Raw genomic sequence first — 17,387 nt, 5'->3', positions numbered from 1 at the left:
ATTTGAAGACATTAAAGTAGCCACTTAAAGCAAAGAGGTCTCCTGAGTGGAGATAATTTGAAACCACTGAGATGTGAAAAGTTTATTATTTTTTCTATTACATGGCTTTGAGCAAAACACTGTGTGTTTTTTTTGTCAACAGTGTTTTACACAAATCTAAAGTCTAATGTCCTTTGAATTAAACCTGCTGGGTCGTGTACGTGATTTAAAGTTGAAAATCCTACAGCGTGAGGAGTGTGACAGATAGATTAGAGCAGAATCAAAGAGTTGGGAAATATCGCTCGACAATGTTGAATAGATTAATTTGTCCCCCCCCGAGTTTCACAGTCCTGTTTTTTCCCCCGTCTAATATCATGATGGATGTGGCCGCGTGGAAGTGTGCACAACAGACAAAGCAAACAGCACGACGTCAACGTCAGCATCCGGCTCTATGTTCATCATAGTCACATTCCAGCAAATCATCCATTCATCTAGCCATTCATTTTATTACCCACTTATTCATCATCAAGGTCATTTTGACAACTTATTCTGGGAATCTATGCTGTTTTTTTTTTGTTTTTTTTCCCACCATTGTATTTTCTTCTATTCAACTATGTAATCTGCATTATAAAGAATAGTAAATCCATATGAACTTACTATACGTGCTGCCGAGTCTGCCCACCTACACATTTCCATTCATGAATAAAATATTTAAGGGTTGAAACGTAGATGCAAACATCGTTGACGTCTCATAATATTCATAAAAGATGTAAAGAGTCAAAGAAACCGTGCCCTGTACGCCCGTCTTTCTTGCTTTGGTTTTACACAAATTATTACATACAATACACGGAACCTACATAACCGAGCTGAATGGAATCGCTTCACCTTCACACACTCATTGGAATCTTGTAGGATTATAATGTTTTTTGCATCCTTTGCATGCAGATTACACAGAGATTATACATGTTTGCAGATTAATTGTACAGCGTAATAAACGTGTCTTTGTAAAAAACGAATTGCACTGATAGAAAAAAAACAAAAAACATTTGGCATCTGGGATTTTTACCCAGCCTGCAAATGTACGTGTTCATTTACGACCCCGCAGCAATCCTAAATATATGTATTTAGCCTTTATTTATCTTTTTTAACAGAACTACAATTATCTCTGAGGTCTCACTCTGAGCGCTGTCCATGGTGCTGATATTGCTCTTTCCTCAATCCCTGGCCACACGGGTACAGGAGCTGCATGCTAAAATTACACACATTATGCACATTGAAACTACAAGCTAAACTACATTACACACAATAACAATTGTCAAATCATAAATATAAAACATGATCAGTGCAATAAAGTATCCAATCCAATCCAACTTTATTTATAACGCACTTTATCAGCTGAAACAAACGTACACACCTGTGACGTAATAAACCGAAGAACAAACAGTAAAACAAAAAAATACTGTAGAAAAAAACAACACAAATAAACAGGTCATACAATAAAACCATAAAACAGATAAGTATGAGAAGACTTAGGCTAAAACTGCACTAAAACGCAACTTACAAGTCCAATAACCTGAATATGCCAAGCTGTGGCTTAAATAAACAAAATACAGACAAATCGTGTTTGGCTGCACTGCGTAAAAAAAATAAAGAAAGAAAATAATCGAGATTACATTTCCAAGATTTAGCCTGCTCGTCATGCTATTCCAGCACACGACCAGCTGAGCTGAGCGTGCACCTGCTGCGGGCGCTGGCTGCTGGAATACGCAACACTACTTTGGCCCGGTGTGGAGAGGAGAGGGCTCACAGAGCGGTGATCTCTCCAGAAAGGTTCTTGGCAACTGGTGGTGGATCTAAACAAAGGCTTCATGGAATAAATGATGATTATGTGTGTGTGTGTGTGTAAGTGTGTGTGATGGGGAGGGGAAGGTGGTGGAATATACAACAGGCAACGAGTCGTTCATAGATGAACATGGGTTCTTTCTTTTTTCTTCTCTTTCTTTCAAGTCCATCTGGACCTGTCACCACAACTACCAGAGGGGTTTTTTTTGTGGGGAAATTATAACTCTGTGACTCTAAGGAACGGCTTTATACTGTATTTAAAAGATCCAGTCGTCAATGGCAGAAATGGGAATATCGGAAAAAAATATTCTTAGATGAATAATTGATTTTTTTTTTACTTTGCTGTAAGAAAATTTAATAAAGATTATTATTACGTTAGCTAGCTGCTAAGTGAACACCCGCAGCATGTCAAGAACCGCGGGTAGCTAGCTACTTAGCTAGCGCTTACTGATAGCTCAAGCTGGTGTGCAATTTGTGTATTATATTTTTAACTTACACTTGATATGTTTCTTCAAATTCAAAGATGAATTTTTGAAGGCCATTATTTCAGAATCTTTTGGGAGACAGAGAAGGCATTTCATTCGATATGAATGCTAGCTGCTAAGTGAACACCACAGCATGTCAATAACCGTGGGTAGCTCGCTACTAAGCTAGCGCTTACCCAAGCTGGTGTGCCATTTGTGTATTATGTTTGTAACTTACACTTGCTATGTTTCATCAAGTTCGAAGGTAAATTTTAGAAGGTCGTTATTTCACATTCTTAAATTTTAATATAGAAAATATATAGAATTTAGAAAAAGTTTATTCTAAGATGAATAATTGATATTTTCTGCATTTTGCTGTCAAATAAAATAAGATAAAATAAAAGATAGCTGTCATTTAGTGATGGGTCAAACATTCCTTACAGCGTGGCTTTATGATAGCCAGCTAGTTAACGTTAGCTAGCTGCTAAGTGAACACCGCAGCATGTCAAGAACCACGGGTAGCTAGCCACTTAGCATTTAGCAATATCTCTCTGTATCTAAAAGATACAGTAGTCAATGGCAGGAATGGGAATATAGAAAAAGATTATTCTAAGATGAATAATAGATATTTTCTTCACTTTGTTGTAAGAAAAAAGCACAATTTAATAAAGATTATTTGTTATTTTGACTGATACAGACGAGCACGTTTAACATTCACACATAAAAGTTGCAGAATGTGCACATGAGGCAAAAATCACGACTTGTTGTTAATCAAAAAACTATTTGATTAGAATCCAGAGTTGATAAACGCAGCTGGCCGGACTCAAATGTGCCGTCAGCTGTTTGACAGGCAGTCGGCGCTGATGCAAACTTCTGGGCATAATCAACTTTAAATCAGATGAGTTTCTCCTGATTTGTCCTGAAGTCTCGCTCTTGTCATGCACGGAGAATATAAAAAAAAAGGCCATTGTTTGACATTCTTTGCCACAGACCCAACCGGCACCCATTGATATTCTACAGTGCTTTACAAGGAAGGAGGCGATCATTAATAGTCTAAAAAGATGTTGTTGGGGTTTTTTGTTTTTTTTTGTGTAAAAATTGTTTTCTTTTGATCGCCAAAGAAATGCAGATTTCTAAACTGAGTAGAATAGACAATTACAGACAAAGTAGGCACTTATCCCTGCGTTCTCCCTCTTTCGCAGAGATTATCTACAGCTGGGTGTTCAACGTGTTCCCGTCCTTCGTGGCCGAGGACAGCCGGCGCTTCATCTCCCAGAGCACGGGGAACCTGTACATCTCCAAGGTGCAGCCGTCTGACGTGGGGAGTTACATCTGTCTGGTGAAGAACACGGTGACAAACGCCCGGGTTCTGAGCCCTCCGACGCCTCTCACGCTGAAAACTGACGGTGAGGCTCTCTCCCCTTTTATACGACCTCTAACAAATGATAACACGGGTCAACAAACACCAAATTTATTGTTGAAGTTTTTCGCGGGGATTTGGGATAATTTTGATGTGCTGAATCCAAAAATCACACTGGTTTTGCTCAATCAGGTCAACTTTCTGAACAAAGCTACATTTCTTTTCTTCTTTTTTTACGTCTTTGTTCACATGTGCGGGTATTTTCACGTCATATGATGCAAAATGATTTTATATTTCTTGCGATTAACAAATTCTGAAGATTTTGCATTTGCCAACTTATGACTAAGTGTTTTTTTTAAGTGGACATAGACCAGAAGTTCCAATTAACGCTGTAGTTTAGTGTGTATCTGCGTCATTACCTTGTTTAGGAAGCCCTGAAGTCCCGGTCCGGTTTACGTAAACACCGGTTCCCCTGAACAGCAGATCGTCCTGCTCCGGGCACTAGTCCGGGCACATCCGGTTGCGTACATTGAACCGCAGAAGAAGTATAACGTCTGTTGTGGAGGTGTTTCACGAGAGACAGTGTCTTCTGACTCTGGGTCTGACTCCGTCATAAAAGTCGTAAAAGGGACTGTGGCGGGGAGTCGTGAAGAAGCTATTTTTAAACACTGTTAAAACAATGTTTTGATAATGAGTAGCAGTGCATCCACAGTTCCAGAAGGGGGAGCTGCGCTTCTGAGAGCGGGTATGTCACTTCCGGGTATTGGCCAATCACAAGACAGTTGGGAAGGCTCTACGCTGGCTGGCCAATCACAACACACTCTGTCTTTTGGGGGTGAGATTTATGTCTGAAATATCGCGGCTGAGGAACAGCGTCAGAAAAGAGGGATTTCTATCGGCTCGTTTACAGCAACTAGGAGTTTTTTGATCATAAAAACAAGTTAATATATGTAAATAGACCTCCATAACTCACATATATGTGCAACAGGACCACTCTGTTAGCTTTAATATATTTTACAAGTGAATGAAATGGCTTCGACGAGAAGATCTTGCAAAAATAAGCCTGGCGTATTCGGCTACATCTTCGGTGAATACACCATTGTTCCTAACAGTAATCTAGTCGCATAAGGCGTGCTTACCATGCTTATTTTGGTGTTACACTTGGTGACCAGGATAAAGCTTGGGCTAAATGTAATTAATTTAGTCAGAAGATCGGATTTTTCTAAATCAAATTAGCATAAAAACCTGACATGATTGAGAAAAATGGATGTCGTTTTTTGGATTCAGTGGTACAAAATGGTCCTAACTCGGTTGAAAAGACGTAGACAACTTACACATTTTTTGTTGTTGTAACCCAGTGTAATAGAACACAATGGATAAACCACACAGAAAGTATGAGAGAATGTTATTTTTGGAAATCCTTTAGCTAAGTATATTTTGTCTCACAATGCATTTGAAAGAAAAATAACCGGGTCAAACAATGTGACGGAGGGTCCTCTTCTCCTCACATTAGCAGAGTGGGGGGGAGTTGTGGATTCCATACACTGTGTAAATAGCTAGCTAGCAACGCTTTAACATCAGTGTGGGGAGTCTTCTTCACTCACAATTGGCTCCGGCGAAACTGCCCGTCGGGGAAATCATTTTCCGGGCATAAAATTAACTGAATCAATGGCCCATGCTGTGGATGGGAATTCACTTTTTATACTAGCCTCGCAGGAGCCGTGCGCCGGAGCTGGAGTTTGTTGGCGAGTCAGGTGTGGATTTCAGCCACAGGCGTTTTTCGTGACTAGACGGAGCTCGGTGCCCGGTGACGTTTCACGCTGCTGCTGGGATTAGTGAAACTATGAAAAGGTTGTTTTTGCGAATTAGAACCACGTTTGCTCCGATGGTCCAACATGAATTTCCCACTTAAGGATTACGTTGCTTGTGCGAAACAGTCCTCAGAGACTTATGTAACGCTGAGCCGTGTTTAATTTCTCTCTCTGACTCAATTATGGATATGAGTGAGAGATTTTGCTACTATGTAAAGAAACAAACATTATTATCGTTGTGTTTTTTTTTTGTTAATGATGATTAAAGGAATAGGAATCAATTTAGCAGCATCCACATTGATGATATGTGCCTTTGAAGGACAACACTCTAACCCCGCAGCACAACCGGGGGCACCAATCAAATCTCTACAGCCGTAAGCTCATTATGCCGGAGAATGTCTTGGCATCGCATCTCACAATGTTCAGCAGCCGTGTGTATTGTTGTCGGGGGGGTCGAAAAATGCCCGAAATTACATTGGCAAACCCTCGCGAGCGGATACCCAAATGTTCCGGTTGCAGCGCGAGTCCCCCCCCCCTCTCAGTCATTGGAGTCTGACCAATCAGACGCCGCAATCTGTTCCCCGGTAAAAGTGGGTGATTATTACACAGCAGATAGTTCAAGGTGTATTTGTGTGCGTGCATGCGCGTGCGTGTGTGTGTGTGCGTTACCACTGTCAACTCTAGCCCTGAGTCTCTTAATCAAAACAAGCACCTGGTCTCCATTATACCTCGCTGGAAGCCATCGATCGTCTCTTCACAATCCACCTTGAGCTGATGGGGGGGGCTAAACGCTAACCTCTAGGCTAATGCGCTGTTATTAAAACAGACATACTCTTTAAAGGGATACTTCACCGATTTGAATGTGGCTTTGTATTGCTAGAATAGCAGTAGTATTTTTTTGAAAATGTGCTTACCTTAAAATCTGTTTCCATTTTCAATATTTGCCCTACTGTGATGCAAAACGCGTCATTTGACTCACAGTAGGGCACATTTGGATAAGGGAAAACAGATTTTTTTACAAGTCAGGGAAAAACTGAGGGAGAGGAAGCACATTTTCAAAAAAATACTACTGCTATTCTAGCAATACAAAGCCACATTCAAATCGGTGAAGTATCCCTTTAATATAGACGTTTAACATAGAAGCATTCATTTACTTTTTAATCAATGTTTTTCTGGCTAAAGAGAAGTTTTTACGTCATACGCCCTAGTTTAAGATGCAGGTGTTGTCTGACATCAACATGTTTTTACAAAGTCGTACTGCAGAACGCGGGGAGTCGGTGGTCCATTGATGTCCCGTTTGGTAAATTTTTACTTTGGAAAATCCAGACAAAGGATTTTCAAATGTGAGTGAGTGACAAAACAACGACCACTGAACTTACAGATCAAACCAGCAGAGGATGAAAGCATCATGTGTCACAGTTTTTTGTTCATGAACTCTGGTATATAGGGTGAGTGGTTCAGAAAAATAAAAAAATAAAAACTCTAGCTCTCTTCTTCTGGAGAGTCTATCGGTGAAAGTAAAGTAGCAAATGAGCAGGGTAACAAACAGTTTCAGAAACGGGGTGATGGAACTTTACAGGAACAGAGATTGAAAGGAAAATGTATGAAATGCATTCAGGGAACCACACAAAAACACCATCAACCAAAAACCTTGCTGCTGCTGCTGATGCTGCCACCATCACCGTGTGATATTAGATGTTCTATTAATTGAGTAGTAGTCAGCTCCCGCATATAATGGAATATAGTTATTGCAAATGTGTGCTATTTCTGATGATGTATTTATACTCCTACTGGTACAAAGTGTGAAAAAAGCTTTGTCTAAAACGCAAGAGGGCAATAGTATCCGGAGTGTGTTCTATTCTTGGCTGCACAGTGCAGCACAGAGTTCTACACAAACTTCCAGCGTCAGTGGATTTACCTTTTATATATGACGGCAATGTGTCCCAGCTAGAGTCTGCAAATGATGGCTTTTTCAAATGCTAACTGCTGTTAGCTGCCGTTAGCCTCAGTGGCGCTGACGTAGTTTCCTGCGTCTCATTTGCATTTAAAGAGACAGGCACTCAAACGCGAGCATTCTTAACAGGGCTGTTTTGTCAGGGTGATTGAACTGCTATGGTATTTTGACCAAAGCATGTCACAGACATGTTCATTATTCGTTAACTTGTAGAAATAGGGTATAATATAGTCTCCTTTTAGTACAGTAGTGGAGTAGTTCTACTTCTTTACTAGGTGCCAGAGGTTGCAGTTGTCCTGCAGCAGCATCGGCATCAGCCGTGCAGCCTGTTGTGACCATGAGACATTCTCACTCTCCACAGTGACGGTAATAACAGTGAGAGATAACGACGACAGACACGCCGTCTCCACACGGGCATGTCTTCCATGCTGCATGATGAATTATTATTGACGACCTTAGGCCCCCCCAGCCATATTGGATGTCAGCATGATTTTCTACTAACGCGCATATTTTTAGTGCGTGCCGTCAAAACATCTTAGTGTCGGACGCCGCGAATAGACACATCCTGCAATCAAAAAAAATATACCAGAATAGAATTATTAATACACCATAGGATTGTTTTGTTACTCATATTTTCTTAATTGAGGACATGCCGAAACTATAAATGAGCAGTTTCCCCCTGCCTGCCTATTAAAACCTCTGCCTTATCCCCAGGAAGATTTTTTTTTTTTTTTCTGTCTTAAAAACATAAATCATGAGGAATGAATAATTAACCGGGACCAAAGATTGTCTGCTATATTACAACATGTTTTTTGGGGGACTGTTAATCATGTTCTTTGTATAAAACAAGGCGGCACTTGCTGATACGGAATAGACGGAGGAGCGGCGCCTTGAGGGCAGCTTTGTCACAGAGTGCTCCACGAGGGTGTGACAATCCAATTACCATTAGCCGGCCGAGACACGTCCAGCTGTCCAGGAATTTGACCTAGATGGAGACGGCGTGTGTGTGTGTGTGTGGATAAGATTATTTCCCTTTGTTTTAAAAAAGGCAAATTGAAATGTTTACATTTTTGAATACAAAATGAATCCTAGTTTATTGTTTTATACCTTTGTTATAGCTTACACCGAGCTATATACATGTATATCTGTGCTTAAATGGCTCTGTGCCAAAAAAAAACAAACAGCCTTAGCTGCAGGCTATAATAGTGTTTGTGCTTGGTTCACTCCATTCTTGTGAATGCGATATCTCAAGAAACACGGTGCAGGAGTCCAGTCAGAGAAAGGCGCACACATTCTCTTGGGCTCCCGTTGCACCCTGACCACTTAGCTTTAGGGCTTTGGTTTTGCAGGTCAAATGTGGCGCGGGGTGGAGTGATATACTTGTTGAGGCAGAAGGGTAGAGAAATGTGAAGTGTTGAGGGCTAACTTGCCCTTCAAACAACAGATTTTCTCCGGAGCAATGGAGAGCTAAGAAATAGTATTTCTGAAAACTAATGTTATCGTCAAAAAAAGGCAAAAATGTAGGTTTGCAAGTTGTGTCGCTAACCCACAACCAAAGGCCAGTTTGCAGTATCTTGTACATTCCATATACTTGGCCACTTAGTATTCCCAGACCTGTCACGGTTGCTAACCTGATGTCTATGTCGCACGCTCAAGGGGGGGAGAAGCGGGATTAGGGTTGAATTGTGTCGATATCGGTGGTTAAAGAACAAGGTCATTTTGACCTTCCAAATTGTTTTCGCCGAGAGAATCCCATTATATAGTGGCACACATCTTCACTCCTCGATCAACTGTTTACATTTTGGGGTCGGCCAAAGTGCAAGGTTCACAAAAGTCAAGCAAAATATTGGCTTTTCCTTTTTTATGTCAAGATATGCAGACCGTAGACCGAACCTGCACAGTTATTCCAATTTCCCAAGTTCCAAGGTTCTCCATAATCTAACAATCTATTACGGCCACTTCGCCTCGCCTCGGCACATGGCACGGTTAAGTTGACGTTCCACTAGCATAGTACCTGGTACCACGTAGAGACGTCCGAGACACAAGAATCAAGCCGAACAATGCCAAACACCCTGCCGAAGCCCTTTTCACAACGCACTGTTTAGTATCTCTTTAGGTCCACCTTAAAAAATAAGTAAACAGAAACTTAAGGGACAGGAAATGACATCAGCCACAGTGGCTACTGGGAGCTAACAGCACTTAGCATTTGGAAAAGTGATCATTTGCAGGCTCTAGCAGGCACATTGCCGTCATATATAACATGTATCCACTGGACAGATAAATCCTCTGAGGCTGGAACTGTTTGTGTAGAACTCTGTGCTGCACTGTGGAGCCAAGAATAGATCTTTTCAAGGACTTCCGGTTTTCGGAGACAACAATTCCAGGAATTTAGCGCATTGTGACGTCCCAGTGAGCGCGGAAGTCAACATAGCGTGTTTTATCTCCTATAGTTAGACTAAAGGGGGACCACAAAAACATGATTGAGTCTTTTTTCACAATTTGCCGACTGTTAGAGTCCCAAATATAAGGATTTAAATGATTAAAAAGTTGATTTTGCATAATATGGGACCTTTAAAAAAGACTTAGCAATCCTAAAAACAGGGGTTAATCGCCAACAATTACCAGGGAAATGTCTAAAATCTCAATATTTAACAGTGGAGTCTGGTGTATTTCATAGTGGAAAAGAGCCATTAGTGATTGTAACACTTAAGATAAGATGCCTTTATTCTCACTATGTTCATAATACACAGTGGTATTGAGGTAGATATATCTTTCTATGCTATTGTTAGCTTAAAATCCAACATTATAAGTGAAGGTCAGCAGTGTTTTACAACAAGCCTGTGCACGATGCCACTCAGACTCAGACCGAATACGACGCTGACCGTGATCTTGCATGCGAATATGAATTATTGAGAATTCTTTACACGTGATGGTTTCGGCTGCTCTGAAGTCATAAATGTTGTGAATGAGACTGAAATTGAAAAAGTTCTTTGGAACAAAATATAAAACTCCTCTTTTTTTTTTCTACCTGCTGTGACCATTTTTATGACACAAAAAGGTGTCGGTGCACATGTGGGAGGTATAATTATGGTTTTCTCAAAATGTCATGCCAGTCATTTGTCTTGCTGATTATGTACATTACAGTGCATGTGAAGGAGTGCGCCACATGGTGTCAATTTTTTTTTTTTTCCTCCTTCTTGTGAACTGAAGCAGGTGCCGGGGGGTTAGTTGTGTGTCCGTCAGAGCGCTCGAGCGTCTGTGTGCGTTCGACGTTAAAGTACGGTAAAGAGAACGAGGGGCTCATGCAATATTCATGATCACAAGCTTCCTGCTTAATAAGACAGATAATCGTAATGAGATCCCAGTTGAAGGTGCTTTTCCTTTGTTACTTCGAATTTGCTCAATGTCACCTGACATACCGCGAGAGCAAATGGATATAAATGGCCGCCTTTAACGCACAGATGACTAAACAGAGAAAACACATCCTCTGGCTGTGAGAGTGGAGGAGTCAGTGGCACGTGGACGACTAATTCTTGAGGACAATTAACAGGTTTTTTTTTGTTAGTTTGTCACGTTATCTGTGGCTTTTGAGCTTTTCTAACATTGGCTCTGCATACATAGATGGCAATAATGCAATAAACGGATGCAGAAATATCAATTTACCTGATGTTCATGTGCATTTCCAAAGCTGCCTTTGACGACATGAGAAATAACAAGCATCGCAGGGATAATGCACTGGGCTAATACTATGCCCAAGTCGTACCTAATTTTCCCTCCATGTAATCATTAATTACTTTTTGATATTTTAACCCTTTAAGAATGAGCGTATCGCAAGCATGACCGTAATTATGCGACGGTTTTGCAGGAACCTGGTTAAAGGAGATTTGGAAATACTCCTCGACATATTTTCCATTTTTTGGACATGTCATTTTAAAGATGTTTTAGACTGTTCACATTTCAAATTTAACGTGCAAAATCTGTCTGTCAAAATCAACTACAATGTTGTTGTTTTTTCTAAATAAAACATTTAGTTTTTCTTCATTTTAAATAGTTTTTACACTTTTTTAACATGGCAGTAAATTGTAGTAAAGTTGCAGTAAATAACGGCCAGACGTTGAAAGTTATCCTGGAAAAATGGGCAAAAAACCAAGGACATTTTCTGGCCCTTTTATGGTTAAAATAAGCTAAATAAGGTCCAGTCATTTACAATCATTTTGAGGCTTAGGTGTTAAAGGGTTAATGTCTACAGTCATATATGCTATTGCTTGAAAAAAAAAGAAGCTTATTTTATGTTTTATTTATAACTATATATGCTGGGCACGTTAACGGCGGTTAACGCTAACGCACCTTAAGCATGACACGATTCCATGTTTACGTGACTCCCGATTATTAAAATGAGTCTCTAAAGTAAACGCTTAACTTTAAAAACAGAGGCACACGTACGCAGTAACACAGGTACGCTGGTTATTTGTAGCGCTGCTCTTTTCGTTTTAATAAACAGACCGCTCCAGTTCCACTGTAGGCGCAGATAAAGTCGCTAAAAGGAGCTAACGTAGCTAAAAGAGCTAAATGGTAAACGGTGCCTGGACTCCGGTGCCTGCGGCACGTAAACATGACGTTAACGTGTGTGTTTTTTCCCTCAGTCGTCATGGAAACGCGTCATGCGTTAACGTGCGTTAACATTGACGCCGTTAACAACCGTTAACATGTTAGCGTGCCCAGCGCTAATATATACATCTATAGCTATGTATGATGTTATTTTCTTAACTGTGACTGTATTTTAGGCCATCTGACATTACAAAAAAAATATTAATGCAAAAAAAAAATGTTAATGCTAATCTTTCACATATACCAGGCTGCAATAATCCAAACCAAAAAAATCCAGTTTCCATGAAGTATATTGAAAATAATTCATTTTTTGTGTTTTTTAGATCATAAAATCAAGGTGCATCATGAATAAACCTGGCAATTTGAGGGTTTAAAATAAAAAATATATATTAATATTTGATATGGATGGAAAGAGGAGATGTTGGTCTAAAACCTTAAAAAAAAAAAAAAGGCAAAAATACAGATGTATACTATTTTTATAGCTGTGTACTTTCATGCGCACCATTTGGTGCTCTGGGTGTGTTAACGTGATTTTTTTAAAGACGCGTTAAAGGGTTAAGTCATTTCGAACTCACCTAGATGATCTGTTTTTTGGTTGCGGATCGAAATTATTGTTATTATCCAACTGCATACTCGCAACATCATGAAATTCACATTTGCTGCGTCGCGTAACCGCGTTGCTACTAAAACAACATACAAGGCAGCGGAACGTGGACGTCTTTTGCTATTTTTAAAACCACCTTACCGCCGAGTCCCTGTGTAGCGGAGGGGAAAAATGCCGGATAATGGGAAATGGAAGGAGTAAGTGGCTGTTTTCAATCTGCGTGCGTCTAACATCTGCAATCCCTCTCTTTCTCAACCCTTTTTTCCCAGGTGTCATGGGCGAATATGAGCCCAAAATTGAAGTGCATTTCCCCACATCTGTCCTGGCTGCCAAAGGAGTCACTGTCAGGCTGGAGTGCTTCGCTCTGGGGAAGTAAGTAAACCGTGTCGCACGCGCTGCACAAATATAGGTAGATAGTAGTACTCCGGTACAGCAGTATATTAATCGCCAGGAACAGTAAAGCGAAGCGTATCGCTGCACTGTCACTGTCAGGATAATACCCCCTTGTGTTTTTGTCTCGCGTTGAAAATTAGATTATGCCATTACCTGAGCGGGGAAAGCAGACATATCTTGTCTTCAGGCGGGATGTTAAGTGAGTGTCGAGGAGTGTAGGCATCGCGGATGACACGTTTAGAGCATGAGGGAACGAGGCTTGAATGGGGAATTCATCCCCCGGGGGGGGGCTGGTGTGTTGTCATAATTGAGAGCCCTTAATGTAAGTGTGTTTCCTGGGTGCCTTTCTGAGTCTGTTATGAATGTAGAAAAAGCCAAGGTTATGGCTACGGAAAAAATGAGTTTTGCTAATAGTCGTCTGCCAGGAGGGAAAACATGTTTCTCCACAGAGACTGAAATCCAAAGCACTTACCCCGGTTACTAATGTTAGCTTTGCTGGCTTCATGGTTTTTGGATGCAAACAGCCTAAAAAATAAAGACACCAACCAATCATCTTTTTTTTTTAATCCGTTCTATGATCCCGAAAAAAAAAGTTGTAGTGTTTAAAAAATACAATTAATAATGTATTAATATTGCACGCATAGTGTTTTATCATCACTACTCCATTTTGTTTGTAATTATTCAGCATGAATTATTCATCGGCCGATTCCTATCTTAAGTGCAAACAGTCTCTAATCTACAGGGGACTAAGGACCTCATAATTGTTTGCTTTCATTTCAATTAATTATCCACATTATGGTGAGTCATTCCCCAAATATAAAGACACTGCATTATTATTATGATAATAATTACTGCTGGGCACGTTAACACGTTATACGCCGCTAACGGTGTCAACGTTAACGAATGACGCGCGTGACGTCATGTTTGATTGTAAAAATTAGTCTCCAAAGTAACGCTAAACTTTAAAAACAGAGGCACACATACGCAGTGCACAGGTACGCTGGTTATTTGTAGCGCTGCTCGTTTCCTTTAATAGACCACTCACAGTTCGACTGTGGGCGCGCTAATGGCGCTAAAGGGGCTAATGCAGCTAATGGAGCTAACTGGGAAACGGTGCCTGGACTCCGGTTGCCTTGGTACGTAAACAGGACGTCACGCGCATCTTTTTCCGGTCAGTCGTCATGGAAACGCGTCATGCGCTAACGTGCACTAACGGTGCTAAAGGAGCTAACGGAGCTAACTGGTAAACAGTGCCTGGACTCGCGTGCCACGGCACGTAAACATGACGTCACGCGCATCTTTTTCCGGTCAGTCGTCATGGAAACGGGTCACGGGTTGACGTGCATTAAATGTGCGCTAAAGGAGCTAATAGAGCTAGCTGTTCAACGGTGCCTGGACTCCAGTTGCCGCGCGGCGCGTAAACATGATGTCACGCGCGTCTTTTTTACAGTCAGTCGTCATGGACACGTGTCATGCATTAACGTGCATTAACAGCGCTAAAGGAGCTAACGCACTTTGATGCCACCGCACGTAAACATGACGTCACGCGCATCTTTTTCCGGTCAGTCGTCATGGAAACGGGTCATGGGTTGACGTACGTTAAATGTGCGCTAACGGAGCTAGCTGTTCAATGGTGCCTGGACTCCAGTTGCCGAGCGGTGCGTAAACATGATGTCACGCGCATCTTTTTTACAGTCAGTCGTCATGGACACGTGTCATGCATTAACGTGCATTAACAGCGCTAAAGGAGCTAACGCACTTTGATGCCGCGGCACGTAAACATGACGTCACACGCATCTTTTTCCGGTCAGTCGTCATGGAAACGGGTCATACATTAACGAGTGTTAATGTGCGCTAACGGCGCTAAAGGAGCTAACGGAGCTAACTGTTCCGGTTGCCGCGGTGCGTAAACATGACGTTGACGGCGTAAACGCGCCGACGTTCCAGGCACGAAAACTAAAAGGCTGTGATATTATTATTCATAATATCTCAGCCTTTTAGTTTTCGTATGAAGATCAGTCAGCAGAAGTTTTTTGGGGAAATGAATGATGAGAAGCGTTGCTTCTTTCCCTCCGTGAAGTAATCTGCGCCCTGATGGCTTTCAGTCAGGCGGTGACTTACCCCTCGTCACACAGAGATGAATGATTTATTGTCGCGCCGCCATTAAGAAACGCCAGTCTTTATATAGCCCTCCTGAAAATGAAGTTAAAATAGGTTTTTGTTCTCCTGTTGATCACTATGCATGATGGCGCAGACGAGTGCCACAGATCCTTGATTCGTGATGTGGCTGCTTTGTAGGCCACAGTCAAGGGCGAAGAGAACAATGACACTTTGAAAATGGATGGGAGACCCATAAAAGCACAGTCTTCCTGAGCGTTTAATGAGTTTCTGGCTGTAATGATATTTTTAGTAAAAGCCCTGTGAGAATTATTATTAATTACGCATTATTTTTTTGTGAAAAAATAAATTCTCCATAGAATGACTGTTGTCTATAATGATATTTCAAGTTTCTTCATGTTTATAAAACACATAAATGGGCTGGAAAGGGGGCGTCATTAGCACTTTTCTGCTAAAGGGCTTTTCCGTATCTTTTATGTGAACAAGCCTCATCTTCAAACAAATTATTGTCTGGGCCTCAACAAGGTTAATCTGACATTTTCCCTACACTACATCAGAGCTGTCTGTAAGAACAAAGCACCTTTTTAATCTTCTCAGGGTGCGAGCCCCCACTGCGTAATTCCCGCCCCAACGACCTGTGGGAGTCGATGCAAATCAAACCTCTCTCGGGTCCCACAGGGAAAAAAATCTCACGCTGGAAATAGCACAGCGAGTACAAACGTAAATGTGTGTTTTAGTGTTTTTCTGCAACTGTCCAAAATGCAACTAATTGAACACAGTAAACCAAATGTGTCACCGCTCACTGACACAAAAACGTTTTTTTTGTGTTTTTGTTTTTTGGAGGTGTATTGAGGCCCATTTCCAGTGTTCTAATGGTACATTTTCTTTGCTAATCGCGTTAGAAGGCTATTGGATGATTAGAAAACCCTTGAAAACCCTTGTGCAGCTATTAGTGCTGGGCACGTTAACGCACGTTAAATTGACCGGAAAAATATGCGCGTGACATCATGTTTATGTGCCGCGGCACTCGGGTCCAGGCACCATTTACTGTTTAGCAGTTAGCTCCTTAAGCGCCGTTAGCGCAGGCTAACTCGCGTTATCGTACGTTAATGCATGACACGTTTTCATGATAACTGAGCAGAAAAAGATGTGCGTGATGTCATGTTTACGTGCCGCGGCGACGGAGTGCGTTAGCTCCTTTGGTGCGTAAGCTCCTGTAGCGCCGCTAACGCACATTAGCGCGTGACGCGTTTCCATGACGACTGAGTGGAAAAAGACGCGCGTGATGGCATGTTTACGTGCCGCGGCACCTGAGTCCAGCGACCATTTAGCAACGTTAGCTACATTAGCTCCTTTAGCGCCGGTTAGCGTGCCTACAGTCGAACTGGAGCGATCTGTTTATTAAACGAAAAGAGCAGCGCTACAAATAACCTGTGTACTGCGTATGTGTGCCTCTGCTTTTAAAGTTTTGCATTACTTTAGAGACTCGTTTTAACAATCGTGAGTCACGTTAACATGACGTCACGCACGTCTTTTCCCCGTCAGTCGTCATGGACGTGCCCAGAGCTAGCAATGATGTTAGCACAGATAAAAAGTTTTGCTGGTTCTTTGAGGAAAAGGGCAAAATTATTATTTGGAATAAAAATCATTATTCCTAATCTTGTCAATGTCTCGACTTTATTTTCTATTCATTTCGCAACACTTTTGATGAACAAAAGTGAGAGAAAGGATAACAAATTTACCAAAATGAGTGATAAAGAATCACATTGCACTAAACCATAGCTTTGCTGTGGACACTGAGCACGTTAATAACGGTTCTCCTTTATTGCCAGTCGATGCAAACCAGTTATTATTCACCCTGTGTTTTTTTTCCCCCCCCTGAAGGAGGATTATCAGGATAATTAACCTGAATTAATTCATTATGGTATTTTTGGAAACAAAACAAATTAAATTGAAGCCCTGGTCTGGTTTTGTAAGCAGCTGTGGAAAAGTCTGGCTGCCGCTGTAGCTGCAGCTCTCGCTGCGTTCACTGCAAAAGAATATGTGAGAATGAAGTTCACCGAGGTTCAAAAAAGCCCTGTGTGTTTGATTGGTTACACTCCCACTCACTTCCACTTAAATTGTAAAAAAAAAAAAAAAAAAAAAATGGCTTCCTGTGCAGGCTTTCATCCAAATTGCCTCGGGAGTATAGTGAATATACTTTTACTTCCAGTGACCCCAGAGGGAATCAAACCCTTGAAACTCTTGAAGTTTC

The 17,387-nt window shown here is 41.3% G+C and overlaps 1 protein-coding gene across 1 annotated transcript in view; it reads left to right on the top strand.

Annotated features, from left to right (window-relative positions):
* The window catches only part of cntn5 (contactin 5), a gene marked incomplete at its 3' end in the record, with an annotated part of 120,041 nt that overhangs the window by 50,804 nt on the left and 51,850 nt on the right, over positions 1-17,387 (top strand). Inside the window, exons 6-7 of the mRNA XM_083886402.1 lie at positions 3,488-3,691; positions 12,892-12,994. Coding sequence (XP_083742528.1) covers positions 3,488-3,691; positions 12,892-12,994 — 307 coding nt within the window. The remainder of the gene's footprint in view (positions 1-3,487; positions 3,692-12,891; positions 12,995-17,387) is intronic.

This window comes from Microchirus variegatus (genome assembly GCF_963457635.1).
Source record: "Microchirus variegatus genome assembly, chromosome: 3".
Taxonomy (NCBI): Eukaryota; Metazoa; Chordata; class Actinopteri; order Pleuronectiformes; family Soleidae; genus Microchirus; species Microchirus variegatus.
Note: the sequence above shows the minus strand (reverse complement) of the source record. Positions and strands in the feature narration are given on the sequence as shown.